Source organism: Aquarana catesbeiana, linkage group LG05 (genome assembly GCF_042186555.1).
Source record: "Aquarana catesbeiana isolate 2022-GZ linkage group LG05, ASM4218655v1, whole genome shotgun sequence".
NCBI lineage: Eukaryota > Metazoa > Chordata > Amphibia > Anura > Ranidae > Aquarana > Aquarana catesbeiana.
The window spans coordinates 495,764,696-495,780,803 of NC_133328.1; the positions used below are offsets into that span (position 1 = coordinate 495,764,696).

A 16,108-nucleotide genomic window follows, 5' to 3' on the forward strand; every position below is an offset into this window, starting at 1 on the left:
TTAGTTCTGCTCTAGGTCTTTGATGAGGTAAAGCAATAGTCATGGGATTTTGATATAATCAAGTACATGAGGAGGGGTGGTAATTACGGGTAGTTGGGTCCTTTGGATCATAAATTAGCCAATATTCAATTACGGTGCAGTGCTGTGGGGAGCATAAAGAACACATACATATAGATGTACATGGTCTTATTTCAGATGGTCCTCCAGTGGTAAACTAAAGTGAAGCAATTTTTTTTTTGATCGTGGTGAACTGTGGTATGGGATGTTGGGGGGAGGGGGGGGGGGGGGGATTTGGTACAAGTAGTAACCTGTGTTAGGTTGTTCCAATGTTAGATTCAAGTTGACCTTGTGGGTCCAAGAATGGCCGGTGTTGTGCCGGATCATTCCAAGGTTTTTTGTATGTTTATATGTATAAATTTTAATAAACAGAATTTTCAACAAAAAAAAATACCCTGTGTATCATCTTCGGTATCTTTGTCCCTAGATAACAAATATGGGAATCTGTCTATTTAAATGCAAATTGGGAGGCAATCTGGTGCTGGAGGGCTATACCCAGTTCCACCCCCATTGCTTCTGACTTTTCATAATTCACCTTGAAGTTGGACAGTGCACCTCATGTGCGCAGCTCCTGCAGCAAGGATGGAAGGGATATTAGTGGAGAGGTAACAAAAAATATCAGATCATCCACATAGGTGGCAATTTTATGTTCTCCTCCTTTTGTTGAAATACCTCTAATATCCGCATTTGCACGGATGGTTCTTAAAAAAGGTTCTAGCCAAAGGATGAAAATAATGGGCGACAGTGAGCAGCCCTGACGTGTCCCATTTCCTATGGGGGAGGGATCTGACATTATGTCATTAATCTTAACTCGAGCCGACGGTATTGAATATAGGTTTGAAAACCAGCTCTGCATCCCCGCCCCCAGTCCTATATGTTGTATCATGGCTTTCAAAAATCTCCAATCAACCCTATCAAATGCTTTATCAGCACTAGGGGTATATGATGAGTTTGAGAGAGATGTATAACACTCAAAACCCGTTGCGTATTTTCTCTGCCCTCTGTCTGGAGTGAAACCCACTTGGTCAGGATCTATCAACATGGGGATATAACTCAGCAATCTAGTAGCTAAGATCTTTGTGAAGATTTTTAGATCCACATTGAGCAGAGATATTGGACGATAACTGGGGCACAGGAATGGATCTTTTCCTTCTTTGGGTATAACTGCTATATGAGCTAACAATGTTTCTGTTGGTATTAGCTGCCCCTCCCATAGCGAGTTAAAGGCGGCTACAAATCTCTGTGCTAATTTATCTGAAAAGATCGTATAATAAGACAGAGTATAGCCATCCGGTCTGGGGGCCTTACCCAACTTCAATGATTTGAGAGCCGCCAGAAACTCATCCACCGTTAATGGGGCATCCAATTCTCTGACAATATCTTCCGATAACTTCAGCATTCCTGAAACTTGAAAATATCGCCTTGCCTCCTCCAATCTGATGTCTGTTGGCACAGGGGGATGTTGCCCCTCCAATTGATATAGATTTGCGTAATAATCCCTAAAGGCCTGTGCTATCCTTTGTGAGGAATCAACTAACACATCACCTTGCATTTTGCTATGGGAACTATAATTCCGTGCCCTCGTCTCTCTCAGAGCATTGGCTAACATCCTACTTGGTTTGTTTCCAAACTCATAGAATGTTCGCCTGCATCAAGTTAATTTAGCCTTTGCTTTATCTATAAGTAATGAGTTTAACTCCTCACGTAACCGCAAGAGTTTCTCCTCTATCTGTGGGGTTTGAGATTTCTTATGATCAGTTTCCCATACCCGGATGTCTCTAACCAGGCCTTTTTCTGACACTTGTTTACAAGTAAAATCAATATTTTTTGCTAGAAAATTACTTAAAACCCCCAAACATTATGTTTTTTTAGCAGAGACCTTAGAGAATGAAATGGTGGCCATTGCAATTTTTGACACACGGTTTTTGCGCAGCAGTTTTTCGAACGCAATTTTTTTTTATAAAAAATACACTTTAATGAATTAAAATTAAAAAAAAAATAATAATAATATACTGTATACCCTAATTGTTTTGTGTAATATGAAAGATGATGTTACGCCGAGTAAACAGATTCCTGACATGTCACAGTGGTTAGTAGATCACTCTCTGCTTATGCTAATTCTACAAAAAAGATATATTCATACCATCATTATAGCATTTCTTCCCTCAGGCTCTGATCTTTCTAAAAAAAAAAGTGGCCTGAGTGGCGAATTCTCTGCTGGGTCACTTTTAGAAGAGGTGGGAGGGGTCACCATCCCCCCCCCCCCCGCCGCATTTCGGTGGTTCTTGGGCTTACCTGGTGGATTGGGAAGCCTAAAAACGATCTGGTGCTGATGGTGGCTGGGCACAGAGATAAGTGAAGGAAAGATGGCCTCCGCTCATCTCTATGCCCTGTGAGGACTGGAGTGACATCATGACGTCACTTCTGGTTTTTGATAGCACAGTAATTATATTTTGCTTGATCTACTGACCAGTCGGTGACTTTAAGACTAGAAAAAAAAAAAACACCTTTTGTTAACAAAACAAATCGTAGGTGAAAAAATATAGGTTCGGGACATGATGTGAGAGAGATGGGGAAGGAGAAAAGAATCTTAGTATTAAAAGGGGGGCATACAGTATATACAGAGAGGGTAGGGTATACATGCTGAGGGATGGATGGTTAGGGCTGTGGTTAGGTCTTGTAAAAAAAAAAAAAAAAAAAAACAACTGTTACAAATTGGGGAGACGCATAAACCAGGGGTACCAGATAGCTGTGTATTTCTCCATCTTATCTGATATCTTAGCCTCTATTTTTTCATGTAACATAATCTGTGTAATTCTGAACCTTGTTTTAGCTACAGCAAGAGGAGGAGATTTCAAAGCTTTGGTAATCATCTGATCTGCAGCAGTAAAAACAAGGACCATGAGTTTAAACTGGGCTTTGAAAAGGCCGGATGGTTTGACACATAGAAGAGTGAACTTTGACCTACAAGGGATCACTCGGCCCACAAGCTTGGTAAGAAGCAAAAAGATATCAGTTCAGAATACCTGGGCCACTGGGCAAGCACCATTCTCTTCTCTATTTAAAGCAAAAATGTTTTGAATTTAGATATGCTTAACTTGATTGGTTAGGTCAAGTTTGATTAGGTGTAGGTTACAGTATGTACAATCTGTCATGGGAGAAATACAGAAGCTGACACTGCTGACCTTCTTTCTGGTTTACAGACCTTGAAGTAAAGGGGGGGGGGGTTGGACAAATTTCAGACATGGATTCTTATCCTGGGTCAGTGACTAGAAAGTAAGACAGTCTTTGGATTAACATAACAGACAGGCATCTGTTATTTTCAATAGCTGAGATAGATGAGCTCAACGACAATCAACATATTTAATCTAGGCAGGTTTCATGTTGAATTACCTTTAAAAAATAAAAATAAGTTAATTTGGAGGTGTATGGAAATGGCTAGAATTAGGTGTTAGGATTCTCAGATACTCTGAGGAAGAGGGCTTGTCCCTTAAAAAGGGTCAGCATATTCGTCTGCTTGATGTCTTAGTCATGGTGACATGTTTCTTCATCCTATCTTCTCTATGACTTGGGATGGTTGTGTACAACACCATTTATCTGTGGTAAATTTGTGAGTACCCATTTGACATTTTCTTATTATAATCAACTTTAAATCGGGTGATGCACTAGGCCTCTGTGCTCTCTTGTTTTTATTTTGTTGCTAGAAAGTTTCCCTTATCTGAAGAGGGAAGAACAGGTGATGCTTATATATTAATGCCAAGATTTCTCTGTACTGTTGCAATGCTCGGCCTTAACAGTACCAAAGCACTAAGCTGTCATTTTTCTGGAAAAACTGCCCCGTAGCCTAGGGCGGCAAGGCACTCTCCTGCTCAGCCCCCACTCCTCCTTCTCCAAGCTAATAGACTGAATGGCGACTGTCCACAGCTAAATATTTTCAGAAAATTTAGGGAAGCTGCACTGAGAAAGCAGGAGCCAGCAGCATTCACAGCTCTAAACTGAAAGTGCTGGGGAAAGCATTTTAACAAATACTTTAGTGGGGAATAAAGGCTCAAAGCTTTTAAACCTTGATGTATTCTATGCATTAAGGTAAAAAATCTTCTGGGTACAGCTCCCCCCAGCCCCTCAGTATACTTACCTAAGCCCCATCCCGATCCAGCCATGTGCAAGAGAGCAGCAACTCTAACAGGTCCCTCTCTCCACATTGGCCCACACAGCAGCGTGAGCTTTTGGATCCCGCTGCTGTCAATCACAGCCAGTGCAATGAGGATATAGCGGGGCAGGGCCGAGCCACTCGGGAGTGAGCCTGCCCTAGTGTTCCCATAGCAAGAGGCTTACTATTGGGGTCACTCGGCAGGGGGGAGAGGCCAGGACAGCCAGCGGGGGACCCAAAAAGAAGAGGATCAAAGCTGCTCTGTACAAAATCCTTTTGGGGCACCCGGTGCATGGATTTCTATGAGGTTTTTTTTTTTTTGTTTTTTTTTGTTTTTTTTTAGACAGAAGCATGATTAGAACCTGAGGCTCTTATTGGCTTCAAAAGGGTTGGGCAGAGACCACTGTGCCTGAGCCCACTCACTTGTGACATTAGCGAATTAACATTCGCTATTGTCTTCCTGCTTCTCCTCCTGGCCAATCAGAAAGTGGTTCTTAAGACCAGATTGGCCAGGAGGAGAAGCGACCAGATTGGCCAAGAGGAGAGGCTGGGGAAGCCGCCTGGATGGGGTAAGTTTGGGGCTGGCGGGCTGGCTAGCGGGTGGGCGAGCACTAGCCACCACTGCAAAGTGCACAATTCTATATACATACTGTATGTACATTTACAATATTTACATTCTAATATAAGGTTGGGGAAAAAAAAAAACTGTAAAATTATTACCAGTTGACAATTATTTTGTCTCAGTTTCAGGCACACGTTGATTTTCCTACTTATTGTAATCTTACATTTATTGGTTATTTCTTTCAAGTTGAATGTAACCCTGTAAAACCAACAATAAAACCTATTGAAAGTAAACCAAGGCATACTGATAATATGTAAAGCAGTGGAAAGCATTGTTATCTGTGGATTGGGAGGATTGCCAGCAGGGTTAATTTTCAAAACTTTACTCATCTCTGCCACTGAGTCTGAAATTGTATGTACACAGAACACATTACTTGTCTTATGCACTAATGCAAGCCACGTCTTATATGCAGTAGCTTAATCTGACATAATGTGACAGGCAGTTGACACAGTGTCATTAATCCTATAGCTTGTCTTTTGAGTTTTCTTATTCAAGTGCATAGTTTTGAACCTTTTTTCACTGAACTGCAATTTCCACACTTTTGTCCATTTTGCCACTTCAGCAAATTCACTACCCATTTGTTAACTCCATACTTACTTCAGGCCTTGGATGTCAACCTAAAAGCAGTTTCTCCTGTCATCTACACAAATGAGTCCTTCTATACTATGTAATTCATTCATCAATTAAAATATAAACCTTGTGGGATATTCTACTAAAACTGTTCTTTCCTACCTGAAAAATGTTGTAACATAAAATTATTCAAATTACTATGATGCAGAATACATATGCACTGTATGTATGCACAATGTGATTATGTAGCTCTACCAGTATATATTATTTTTTACAAAATTACATTGTACAAACAGGGGAAACTGCATAAATCAAGGAGAAAAATACACCACAAAGAAAATAAATATGTAATATGTGGCTCCCTTATCCTATTATTGAATTGATACCCAGAAATAATCATACATGTTCGTATCTTTCACCCTTTTTAGTGAAAAATTAAAGCTTTGTTTACCCTCTTATTAACTACCAGACTTTAGCCCCTCGCATTGTGATGCAAAAGAAAAAAAAAACCCCAATGTACCACTTTAAATTCGCACCCAATTTGCACCGCATCAGTGTGAACCGCAGGCGCTTCGGCAGCAGTGCCCATTCATTTCAATGGGCAGGATAGGTGGAGGAGCGGTGTATACACCGCCCCAAAGATGCTCCTTGCAGGACTTTTTTTAACGTCCTGTCAGCGCAGCGCCCCAGTTTGAAAGCACTCGGGCTTTCACACTGGGACTGCGGGGGAGGTGTTTTTCAGGCGCTATGTTTTATCCCAAAAGCGCCTGAAAAATGCCCCAGTGTGAAAGGGGTCTTAAAGGGCCTGCGAGCGCCGGGGTTAAGGGGTTAAATAAATGATTACCTTGGAGTGTTATTTAAAAACAGAGTTTTTCTATTTTGTAATGCTAAACTCCAGACAAGCAAATAAATACATACAGTAAAGGAGTTGTGTTAACTGGTAACAGATATGTAATTTTGTCCACCAGTTCAGAAATATACACAGCTCTGTCATATAAAACAGCCCTGTCTGATAGGGCGGTATTCTCTGTTCCAGTTAAGTAACAATTACAGGTCTTGCCCCTCCCCCAGCCTGTGAAAAGAGAGAAGCAGCAGACTAATGAGCTCTCTCTGTCACACTGCTCTCTCAGCATATTCCTAGTTATCCCATGATGACTATAGAAAAAAAGATTGGTTCCATGTTCTGCTTCTCTTTTCCCATTATCAACTCTGCCATGCAGGACAGCAAGAGGCTGATACCATGTCAAATTTGGATACCTAAGTTGGCCATAGATGGGTTGTTTTTTCAAAAGAGGACTGATAAAAAAAACTGACTTCTCCATGCACACAAGTAGGGTGTATGGAGGAGTCCTCCCTGCTGTGCTATTGTTTTCGGACACCAGAAACTTCTCTGCTGACAGAATACACTGATCAGTGCTGCAGCCGTTGATCAAATTAAAACTTTCCAACATCCATTATACAAAAGTCGTCTGTTTGATAAAGGTCTGTGGTGTGAGGGTGTGAGGGTACGTCATGGACCAAAGAATCCTGAGGAGCTGGCCAGGGGTTTCTGGTCAAGCTCAAATATTCCACCAAAAAAAAAAAAGAGAGGTAGGCTGGAGGCCTTATAGTGTAGTAGATTAATTAAAAAACAAGAATGCAGTGCTTCCACAATAAAAGGAAAAATGTCAAAATAGACTTCCAACTGTTGAGGCCGCGGTCACGCAGCGGGTGGGGACGGACATGAGGCCTTCCTAGTGAGTGGGTGGAGAAAACCTGTCGCTACGCAGGTTTAGAGTGGTTGTTCTCTATGCCTTGGGCATTCCAAACCTGGCTGCTCTGAGGGGGTTCTCAGATGGGTGAACAATGTGGTAGAAAGAGTCAGTGCAAAAAGGGCCCTAAGATAGTTCGATTGGCAAAGCCACCCGATCTGGTTGTTCAAAGGATATGCAGGAGTCTTCTGCTTAAGTAGAACATCCAATTACTTTTCCAATTACTTTTCACTGAATAAAATGTGTTTCATCTCCTTTCCTAAGGTGATAAAACTGGTGTCTAGTATCAGCTGGTAGTAATCTCCAATAGTCTTGATTGGCCACTAGGTGTCATCTAGGTGGATCACATGCTCAACCACATTGGGTACATCAGGTCCACTGAATCCGCGCTTCTACTATGACTGTTAGATCAAATTTTGTCAAGCAGGAAAAGCCATGAATGGATCGAAATATATTTGGTCCCTGCTTAACCAGCCAAATTTCATTCCATCTATGGCCAGCTTTATGGCAAAAAAAAACCAAAAAACAATTAATGATGTAGTGATAATGTAGTGATAAATGCAGAGCAGTGCTTACTTGTTTATTTTACATCTACCTGGAGATCAGTTTTTTGTGACCATAATGCAAAAGCCGCTTAAAACAAAAATTTTAAACACAAACATAGTATAATATGAAGGCATTACCCTCAGAGAAACATACCTCTGATTTCTTAGCATGAAATTCTGTTAACTTCCTGATTTCTGATTCTAACTCAGCAACTGGCCGTTCAATCTCTCTCACCATCTTGCTCAATTCATCTTTGAGTTTCTTGTTTTCATTCTCTTTCTGCTGTCTGTCAGCTATAAGCGCATTTATTCTTGCCTGATAAGAGTATACAAATGAAAGAAAAGCCAAAAGCTAAAATAAGCAGCTAAATGTTTTGTAGAGTAAAATTCCTTATACTAGGGGATACAAGTGCGAGGCTTACTCAAAAAGACAGTGCAAAACTGTACTGATATCCAAAGTACAAAATCTACAGAGTATACAGCAGTCAGATCAGGAAAAGATAAATGCGGATTGGCTGCTATGATTTGGGAAACTTTTCACATTCCTCATTGCATCATTGAATAAGCCAATGAAAATTTAAAATGACTAGATGCCACAGCCATTAATAAATATAGTTTAGTGTTCCACGGTTTGCCAAACCCAGCTATAATGGTTTACCTGCGTATTCTGAGTGATTCTGACTTCCTCAATAATTTGCTTCCTCAAGGAATCAACCAAGTTCTTCAAAAGGAAAAAAAAAGACAATATGAGAAGAAAGTAACATGTTTACTTCAAAACTCAAGGGACATAAAAAAACATGTTTTGGTATGATATGAGAAAATATAAAATTACAGTAAATGCAAAGTAAACTTGGTCTACATATCTGTTCCAGGCCATTTACTGAAAATAGGCCAAAGGATTAGCGTGACAAACAGCCAACATGCATTTTCAGAAGTATAGCCCAGTAATGGGAGCATCCAAGTTTCTCTCTAATAAAATATTTATTTTTTAAATATTATTGGGTACACAGGAGTTTTACTAAGCATCACTGGGCTAATTTAAAGCTGAAATCCAGACTATATAAATATTATATAAATACAAGAGGCAAGAAAAAAAAAACTCCTGCAATTTGCCCCTGTGCAAGAGCTTCCTGTAATAAAGACCATTTCATGCTGCTCTTTATCCTTCTGCAAGGTGACTGATCTTGTATCCGACTCCCTGTAGTTTTCTGTGGGCAGCCTGTAGTGGACGATCCTGTTGGGTTCCATCAACATGTCTGCTTTCTACGTGCAATACAGTGATAGTGTCAAAGCTTTGCAAAGGAATTTGGTGCACACAAAGATTTACATGCCATGCAAATTGTTGCCTTTTTCAATATTTTTGAACAAGCACAAATTAGATTTTTATTGTAATCTACAGATAAAGGCGATTTACTTTAACAAATTGCTCACATGGTGTGTTCATTTTCATAATTCAATTTGACAAAAATGCTGATTGGTCACATAGAAAACTGAGTAAGGCTCAGTTCACATATATGCGAATCAAAAGCGTTTTAAAGGAGCCAGTTCACATATGCCCGGGACGGCCGCGGTCCATTTCTGAAAAGGGTCCTGTGCAATTTTGGGTCTGGTTTAGGTGCGAATTCAAGTAAAAATCTGCACCTGACTCGCACCTGAACCCATGAACAAAACCGCACTGGACTTCGGACTGCAAACCACAGCCAGATATGTGTGAACCTAGCCAAAACCTCTACATTTACTACCACTTCAAATTAATGCAATCAGAAGGTGTTCAAGATTAGATGCCAATAAACAGAACCTCCTTAGACAGTATGCAGGTGGAACCTATTTTATTTAAACATTAGATTTCTAGGGTCTGGTGTTCTCTTTGCTATTGACAGGTGTAAGGTTAAGATACCAAGATCAATAGAGCTCTCTAAGGCCTTTGGAAGGGAAGATGTGCATGCCTATATGTCAATCCAGGGATTTAAAACGATGCCTGAATTATGTGAAATGAATAATTCCACTTAAAGGAAAATAATCTACAATGACTACTAATTTGCCAAAGACTGCCCAGTCTAGCGGTTTCAAAGAACCTCAAAATGCCATTACAGGATCTGCATTTAAATCTTGCTCAGCAGGTTTCATGCAACTACAATCAAGAGACTGCATCGATTGAACCTGCATGGGAGGAGGTGTTCCAAAAAGAAGAGTAGAGCAAGAATACAGTATGCTATTGAACATATAGGAAAGAAACAAGCCTTATATAACAATGTGCTGTAGACGGATGAATTAAAGCTAGAGTTGTATAACCACAGTGACAGTAGACATGAAGAATCTTATACCAACCATGAAGCATGGAGTGAAAATATTGTGGTTTGGGTTGCTTTACTGATTCAGGTGCTGGGTAGCTTGCATCATTAAGTCAACTATGAATAGGTGTAGCACCCCCTGACCCCTGGAGGCATGACAATATCCCCAGAGACAGGGTGGGCTCACATTTTACCTCAGGGGTAAGATCACTTAGGCATAGTGGGACAAACTGAAAAGGAGTTTATTACTCACAGTCCATGGGAGAGAGGGTTAGGTTTGCAGTAGCTCAGGACTAAAGCAGAATCTCATCACATCATTTGGCACAACACAGGAAAAAAGTATTTAGTCAAAACCGATGCTCCTATGTTGCAATTCTCTAGCAAACATCACCAGTAACGGCAGCATCCCTTTTTCCTCAGGAGGCACTCAGCTCCCACTCATGAGGTTCCAGTGTAAAAACCTTGAAGACACCTGCAGTAGGATCCACCTCTGGTCAACATCCTGTTTCTAATCTTCGGCAGAAGAATCGACCAACCTCCATGTGACTTCATCCTACCTCCAGTGAAGATCAGCAGCACCAGGCTTCAACTCCAGGCTTCATCACATCCAGGCCCCTTCAGGCAGACAGGCCTACAGTAGAAGCTCCATCAGATGCATCCTCCCCGGGCAAGAGTTGGGGAGGAAAAGAGCTTGCATTAGCCAGACCCAAATATTTATACTTTTTCCCATAATGCACTAATGGCAAGGGAAAACCCTAGTGGTGAGCTGGAAAAAGATATGAATATTCATAATCCATATCTACTGTAAGATCTTACACTAATACCAGAGGTGACAGTGCCAGAGATGACAGATGTTAGGGGGAGCTTTACAAACCATAGACTACAAAGTGGCATTGGCTGACTGCAGCTATGCAGAACTAAATTTATAAGCATCCCTGCTTAAGGCAGGGTGGCTAAATGTGCATCATAGCAAAGTGGCTTGATGTGTGGTCATCTGGCTGAAAGTTGACGTTGAACTGGAAATAGATATTACAACATGATAATGATTCAAAGCACACTAGAAAATCCACTAAGTAATGGCTCAAAAGAAGAAATGGAGGTTTATGAACTGGCCAAGTCAAAGTCCCATTTTGAATTCCATTGAGATGTTGTGGGGGAGTTAAATCGTCAGTTTATGAAACCCACAAACATCTTGCAACCAAAGAAATTTTGCATGGGGAAATGGTCAAACATTGTACAGTATAGATGTCAGGGACTGGTGGGCAGTTATACAAAACACCAAGTCATTTTGGCTAAAGAGGGGCAATACCAGCTTTTTAAGGCAAGGGTGTTTTACAGTACATCATTACATCTATTGATATTTGTGCTGAATAAATTATCGAAAAGGCAATCTTTCCTTGACTTTTACACTAGTAGAACACCTTTATCTGTAGGCACTGTTTGAATGAAGATCTACTCTTCAAATATTATGAAAAAGCCAATAACTTCCACAGATGTGTTTACTTTTTCATATGACTGTATATTCTTTGTGAATTTTGAGGAATATATTTTGAAGGTTTTTGTGCCCAGAGATCAGCTTTAATGTCAATACAAAGAACAATAGTTACATGCAAGGTATAGTAATTCATAGCAAATAGGGATGAGCAAAGCTTGGTTTGCTTGATATGAACTGCTATGCAGGGCCGGTGCTACTACTAGGCAAACTAGGCAGCCGCCTAGGGCGCACTGCTACTTAGGGTGCCCGGCCACTGGTTTTCCTACTCTCTTCTCTTTGCAGCAAGCACCTAAGTCTCAGCATTAGAGAACAGCCGTCGCTCCATTCACACAGTGTCAGAGGTGCAACGGCTGTGTCTGTGTCCCAATTCTCAAATGAATGGAAGCAAGCAAAAATTCATTTATGGTAGGCTGCATTGATGGGTGCTGGTAGGCTGCATTTGATAGGCGCTGGTGAGGTTGCATTGATGGGTGCTGGTAGGCTGCATTTGATGGGCGCTTGTGAGGCTGCATTTGATGGGTGCTAGTGAGGCTGCATTTGATAGGCGCTGGTGAGGCTGCATTGATGGGTGCTGGTAGGCTGCATTTGATGGGCGCTAGTGAGGCTGCATTTGATGGGTGCTAGTGAGGCTGCATTTGATGGGCACTGGTGAGGCTGCATTGATGGGCGCTGGTGAGGCTGAATTTGATAGAAGCTGGTGGGCTGCATTTGATGGGCATGGGGTATACATGGGCAGGGCAAAGGGCGTCGAGTCAGGGGTGGAGCCAAAGGGGGGCGGCAAAATGAGATTTCGCCTAGGGTGTCAAAAATCCTTGCACCAGCCCTGCTGCTATGTTTGGTTCACCTGAAATCCACAAAAGTCTCTGGGAGCTGAATCTTGTTTTTTTTTCCTGGACTTTTTAATGGCATATTTGCAAGCTTTTTTGTTAAAAAAGTACATGGAGTTGCTGGGCACTACCCTGGGGACATACACCAATGCAACAAAAAGTTATATTTAGAAGGAGTGGGTGGGTCTTTTAATGCGGCTTAAAAAGCAACTGTAACAATACGCAATTGTTTTAAATAGCATACATTGGAGATGTCTAAAACCAGCTTGTGAAGTTGTACTCCCACAAACAAGTCATTTAGAAAAAAATATATATTTTTGCTAAATGACAGCTCCCAGCCTTTTTCAATCTGTTTGTAAAAGACAGTGTCTTTGTTTGTAAAATCCCCATACCCATTTTTGTTTACTAAAAATTTATACTGTCCTTTTAAGAGAAAAAAAAAGGACAATGATGTCATCTGGGATCCCTGGGTGTTTTTTTTTCACATTTAGCAGCCAGCCAGATACTGTCCTTTTTGATAGGCGTAGCGGCAGGTCATCGGTAGAGAAGAGGCAGGAGTAGCGGTTGGTTGCTGTGTCATCATATATCATGATTGATGTTAGATTTACTGGATTAAATGATTTACATTGGATTTATACCAGGCTATGTTTTTTTTTTCAATAAAAATTAGTTTTTTATGATGCCTGTGTTTTTATTTACTATTCAACTTTTCCTTGTAATGAGAAACAAGGGGTACTATGTGCTCTCTATTCATGCACATAGAGGAGGGCTGCATTTTTGGAGATCCTCGTTTTAAAATGAGGCTTTCTAAGACTGATAATTCCACACCACCCCTCCTCACAGACCCCCATACACACTGGGCCAAGAGTGGGAGCCAGGCTGCATGCCTGTATATGGATTTGGTACAGATTTTTTTTATTTATGCCATTTTTGTGTGCCTGGGGTCTCCCCCAAAATCCATACCAGATCCTTATCAAGGGTAAGAGTCTAGTATGAATTTTGGGAAAGGGAGGTTGTCATTTGTTTTTTTAGGGGTCCCCTTTAAAGTCCTTAGCAGACCTACAGTAGGAGGCCTGGTGCGGTTTAGGATGGGGGTAGGGTTGCACACTTTCTGCTTCATCCTTTCCTTGCCACCCAGGCATGCCTGGATAAGGGTCTGTTAAAATGTTTTAAGAGAAACCCCAGGCAAAAAAAAAAGCATGCGGTCTGTACCCAAAATCTATACCAAACTCAGCAGCAAAAGGGGGCAGCAAGCATAACCACCTCCCACCAACCGTAACAGGCCACATGCCCTCAACACTGGAATAGTACTTTGGCACATTCTCCCCATGTCGATGGGAATAAGGGCCTCATCCTCACAACCCGTCAATGATACCAACCACTAAATGAATGACTTTCTGGCTGCAGCAGCTGGAAATTCAGGTGGGCAGGAAAACTGGGCAACATTCGGCCACTTAGTTTGCCCATTTGGCGAACCACGAAGAACCTGGGTTTGGGTCGAACTCATAGTCGACCAAAATCTGAAGCTCATCCATAATAGCAACCAATCTTGTTTTAGTTTAAAGCAATTGCATAAAAAAAAGATTAGTTGTTATTGATTTGTGTACATACTACACAACACTTTATCTTATTTTAAAGCATATCTAAGCTTAGAAAAACAAAAAATGAATATGTTGCAGCTTGCCAGCCCTTAAATGTGGTGGCTACATTAGCTTTCCCCACCCACCACAGCATACAAAGTAGACTTTGCCATCCAATACATCAGGCAATGTGGATTCCCCCATCCACCCCAACAGACAAAGTGACTTCTGTCACTTCCCTTCCAATCTAGCAGACAAAGTGGACTCCCCCATCCAATTCAGTAGACAAAGTGGGCTTCACCATCCACCCTTTGCATGTAGAAGGGAACTCCAACTTTTGCTGGGAACAAACTTAAATATTACTATAAAGGTTTGTACTATCTTTGTAGTGCAAGTTATGCCGCGTACACACGAGCTGACTTTTCGACGGAATAGGTCCGGCAGACCGGACTCCATCGGACAATTCGACCGTGTGTGGGCTCCAGCAGACTTTTTTTCCCCAAATGTTAGACGGACCTAGAAATAAAACATGTTTCAAATCTTTGCGGCGGACTCGAGTCCGGTTGAAAAGTCTGTTCGTCTGTATGCTAGTCCGATGGACAAAAACCGACGCTAGGGCAGCTATTGGCTACTGGCTATGAACTTCCTTATTTTAGTCTGGTCGTACGTCATCACGTACGAATCCGTCGGACTTAGGTTGATCGTGTGTAGGCAAGTCCGTTCATTCGAAAGTCCGTCGGAAAGTCCATAGAAAAGTCCGCCGGACCTAGTCCGTTGAAAAGTCCGCCCATGTGTACGCGGCATAACTGTTGAGATGTAAAAAATGCAAAAAAAAAAAATATGTAAAAAGTTATATACTATATTAACTAAGAAGCTCAACAATTGTACCAATCACTGCCTAGCTGTCTGCATAAATTCCACCTTCTCTTTTTGCACGTATATGGGTACTGCAATGTTACCCCCCCTGTATATTAGTAGTGTGCATACATACCAAAAACATAGAAATCAACTGCTAAAATGAATAGAGAGATAAGTAAACTTGCCAGTTAATAACCAGAAGGGGTTTAGTAAAGGAAATCATTAGGCCTATATATTCGAATTCTAGCCACAATACCGAAACTGAATGTTGTGGGCATCTTGCAAGATATGTTTAATCTACTCAAAATTGAACTTTTTGTGAACAGTTACCTTTGTGTAAGCTTCTAACAGTGTGCATTAGAATGTGCAGCAAAATATAAGCAGAATAATATTCAGCTTAAACCTAGGTTCACTTCAATCTAAATTTATTGTAAAATTATTATACAAACATGAATTTATACATAAATGGCATAATCATACCATCAAACATATTGCAAAACATTACACAAACCAAAAAAAAATGGACCTCCTGGAGGACTTTCAGGGAATCAACAGGAAATTAGAAGGTTTTATGGGAAGAAGAGTAGGACTCAAATGTGATTACAGTAAGTAAGGTTTCAATACATGATGTTTATATGTTGCCTTTTTCCCTTTTATTTGTTGTTGGTTTGTGTAATGTTTTGTAATATGTTTGATGGTATGATTATGCCATCTATGTATGAATTACTGTTTGTTTGTATAATAATTTTCCAATAAATTTAGATTGAAGTAAAGCCTAGGTTCACACTAATGAGGTGCGGGAAAACCCGCAATCCATGTGCGTTTATCGCACTGCATTTAAATCGCACTGCCTTTGTCATACACAGCGGGTGTCATCTTAACGACACCCCAAATGCAGGTCGCAAATGCAGTGCATTTGCCAGCACTGGATTGCATAGTACAAAAGTACCATCTGATCCGGTTGCAGTACGGTTCCAAAATTGGTGCATGTACGACTTTGTTGCAATGCGGTGTGACTTGAGCACATTCAAAATGAATTGCATGTGTACTGAACAGAAATGCAGTGCAGTTCCTGTGCAATTCACATGTGGTCCATAGTGTGAACCAAGCCTAAATGAATGCTGTGTGCATAACTGACTGACCTCCCATATAGTGAACAGAATTCAGTGCAACGTCACAAACTATTTTAGTATGTCAATGCATTAAAAAAAGCCAAAAAAGGATCAAATAAAACAAATTATTAGTAACTATTGCTTTTGTCAGTTAACGTAAATAATGTAGAGTTTGAAAAAAATAGGAAAGTCTGAACTATTTAATGACAGGCTCTGTAGCTGTGGAGCAATTCTACAACTTATAATTGTT

The 16,108-nt window shown here is 40.9% G+C and overlaps 1 protein-coding gene across 8 annotated transcripts in view; it reads right to left on the reverse strand.

Moving 5' to 3' along the window:
* The window catches only part of CCDC178 (coiled-coil domain containing 178), a 476,741-nt gene that overhangs the window by 360,842 nt on the left and 99,791 nt on the right, over nt 1–16,108 (reverse strand). For all 8 annotated transcript variants that reach the window (XM_073631538.1, XM_073631535.1, XM_073631531.1 and 5 more), the window contains exons 13-14: nt 8,354–8,416; nt 7,850–8,011 (exon numbers count right to left, since the gene is read on the reverse strand). In XM_073631538.1, coding sequence (XP_073487639.1) covers nt 7,850–8,011; nt 8,354–8,416 — 225 coding nt within the window. The remainder of the gene's footprint in view (nt 1–7,849; nt 8,012–8,353; nt 8,417–16,108) is intronic.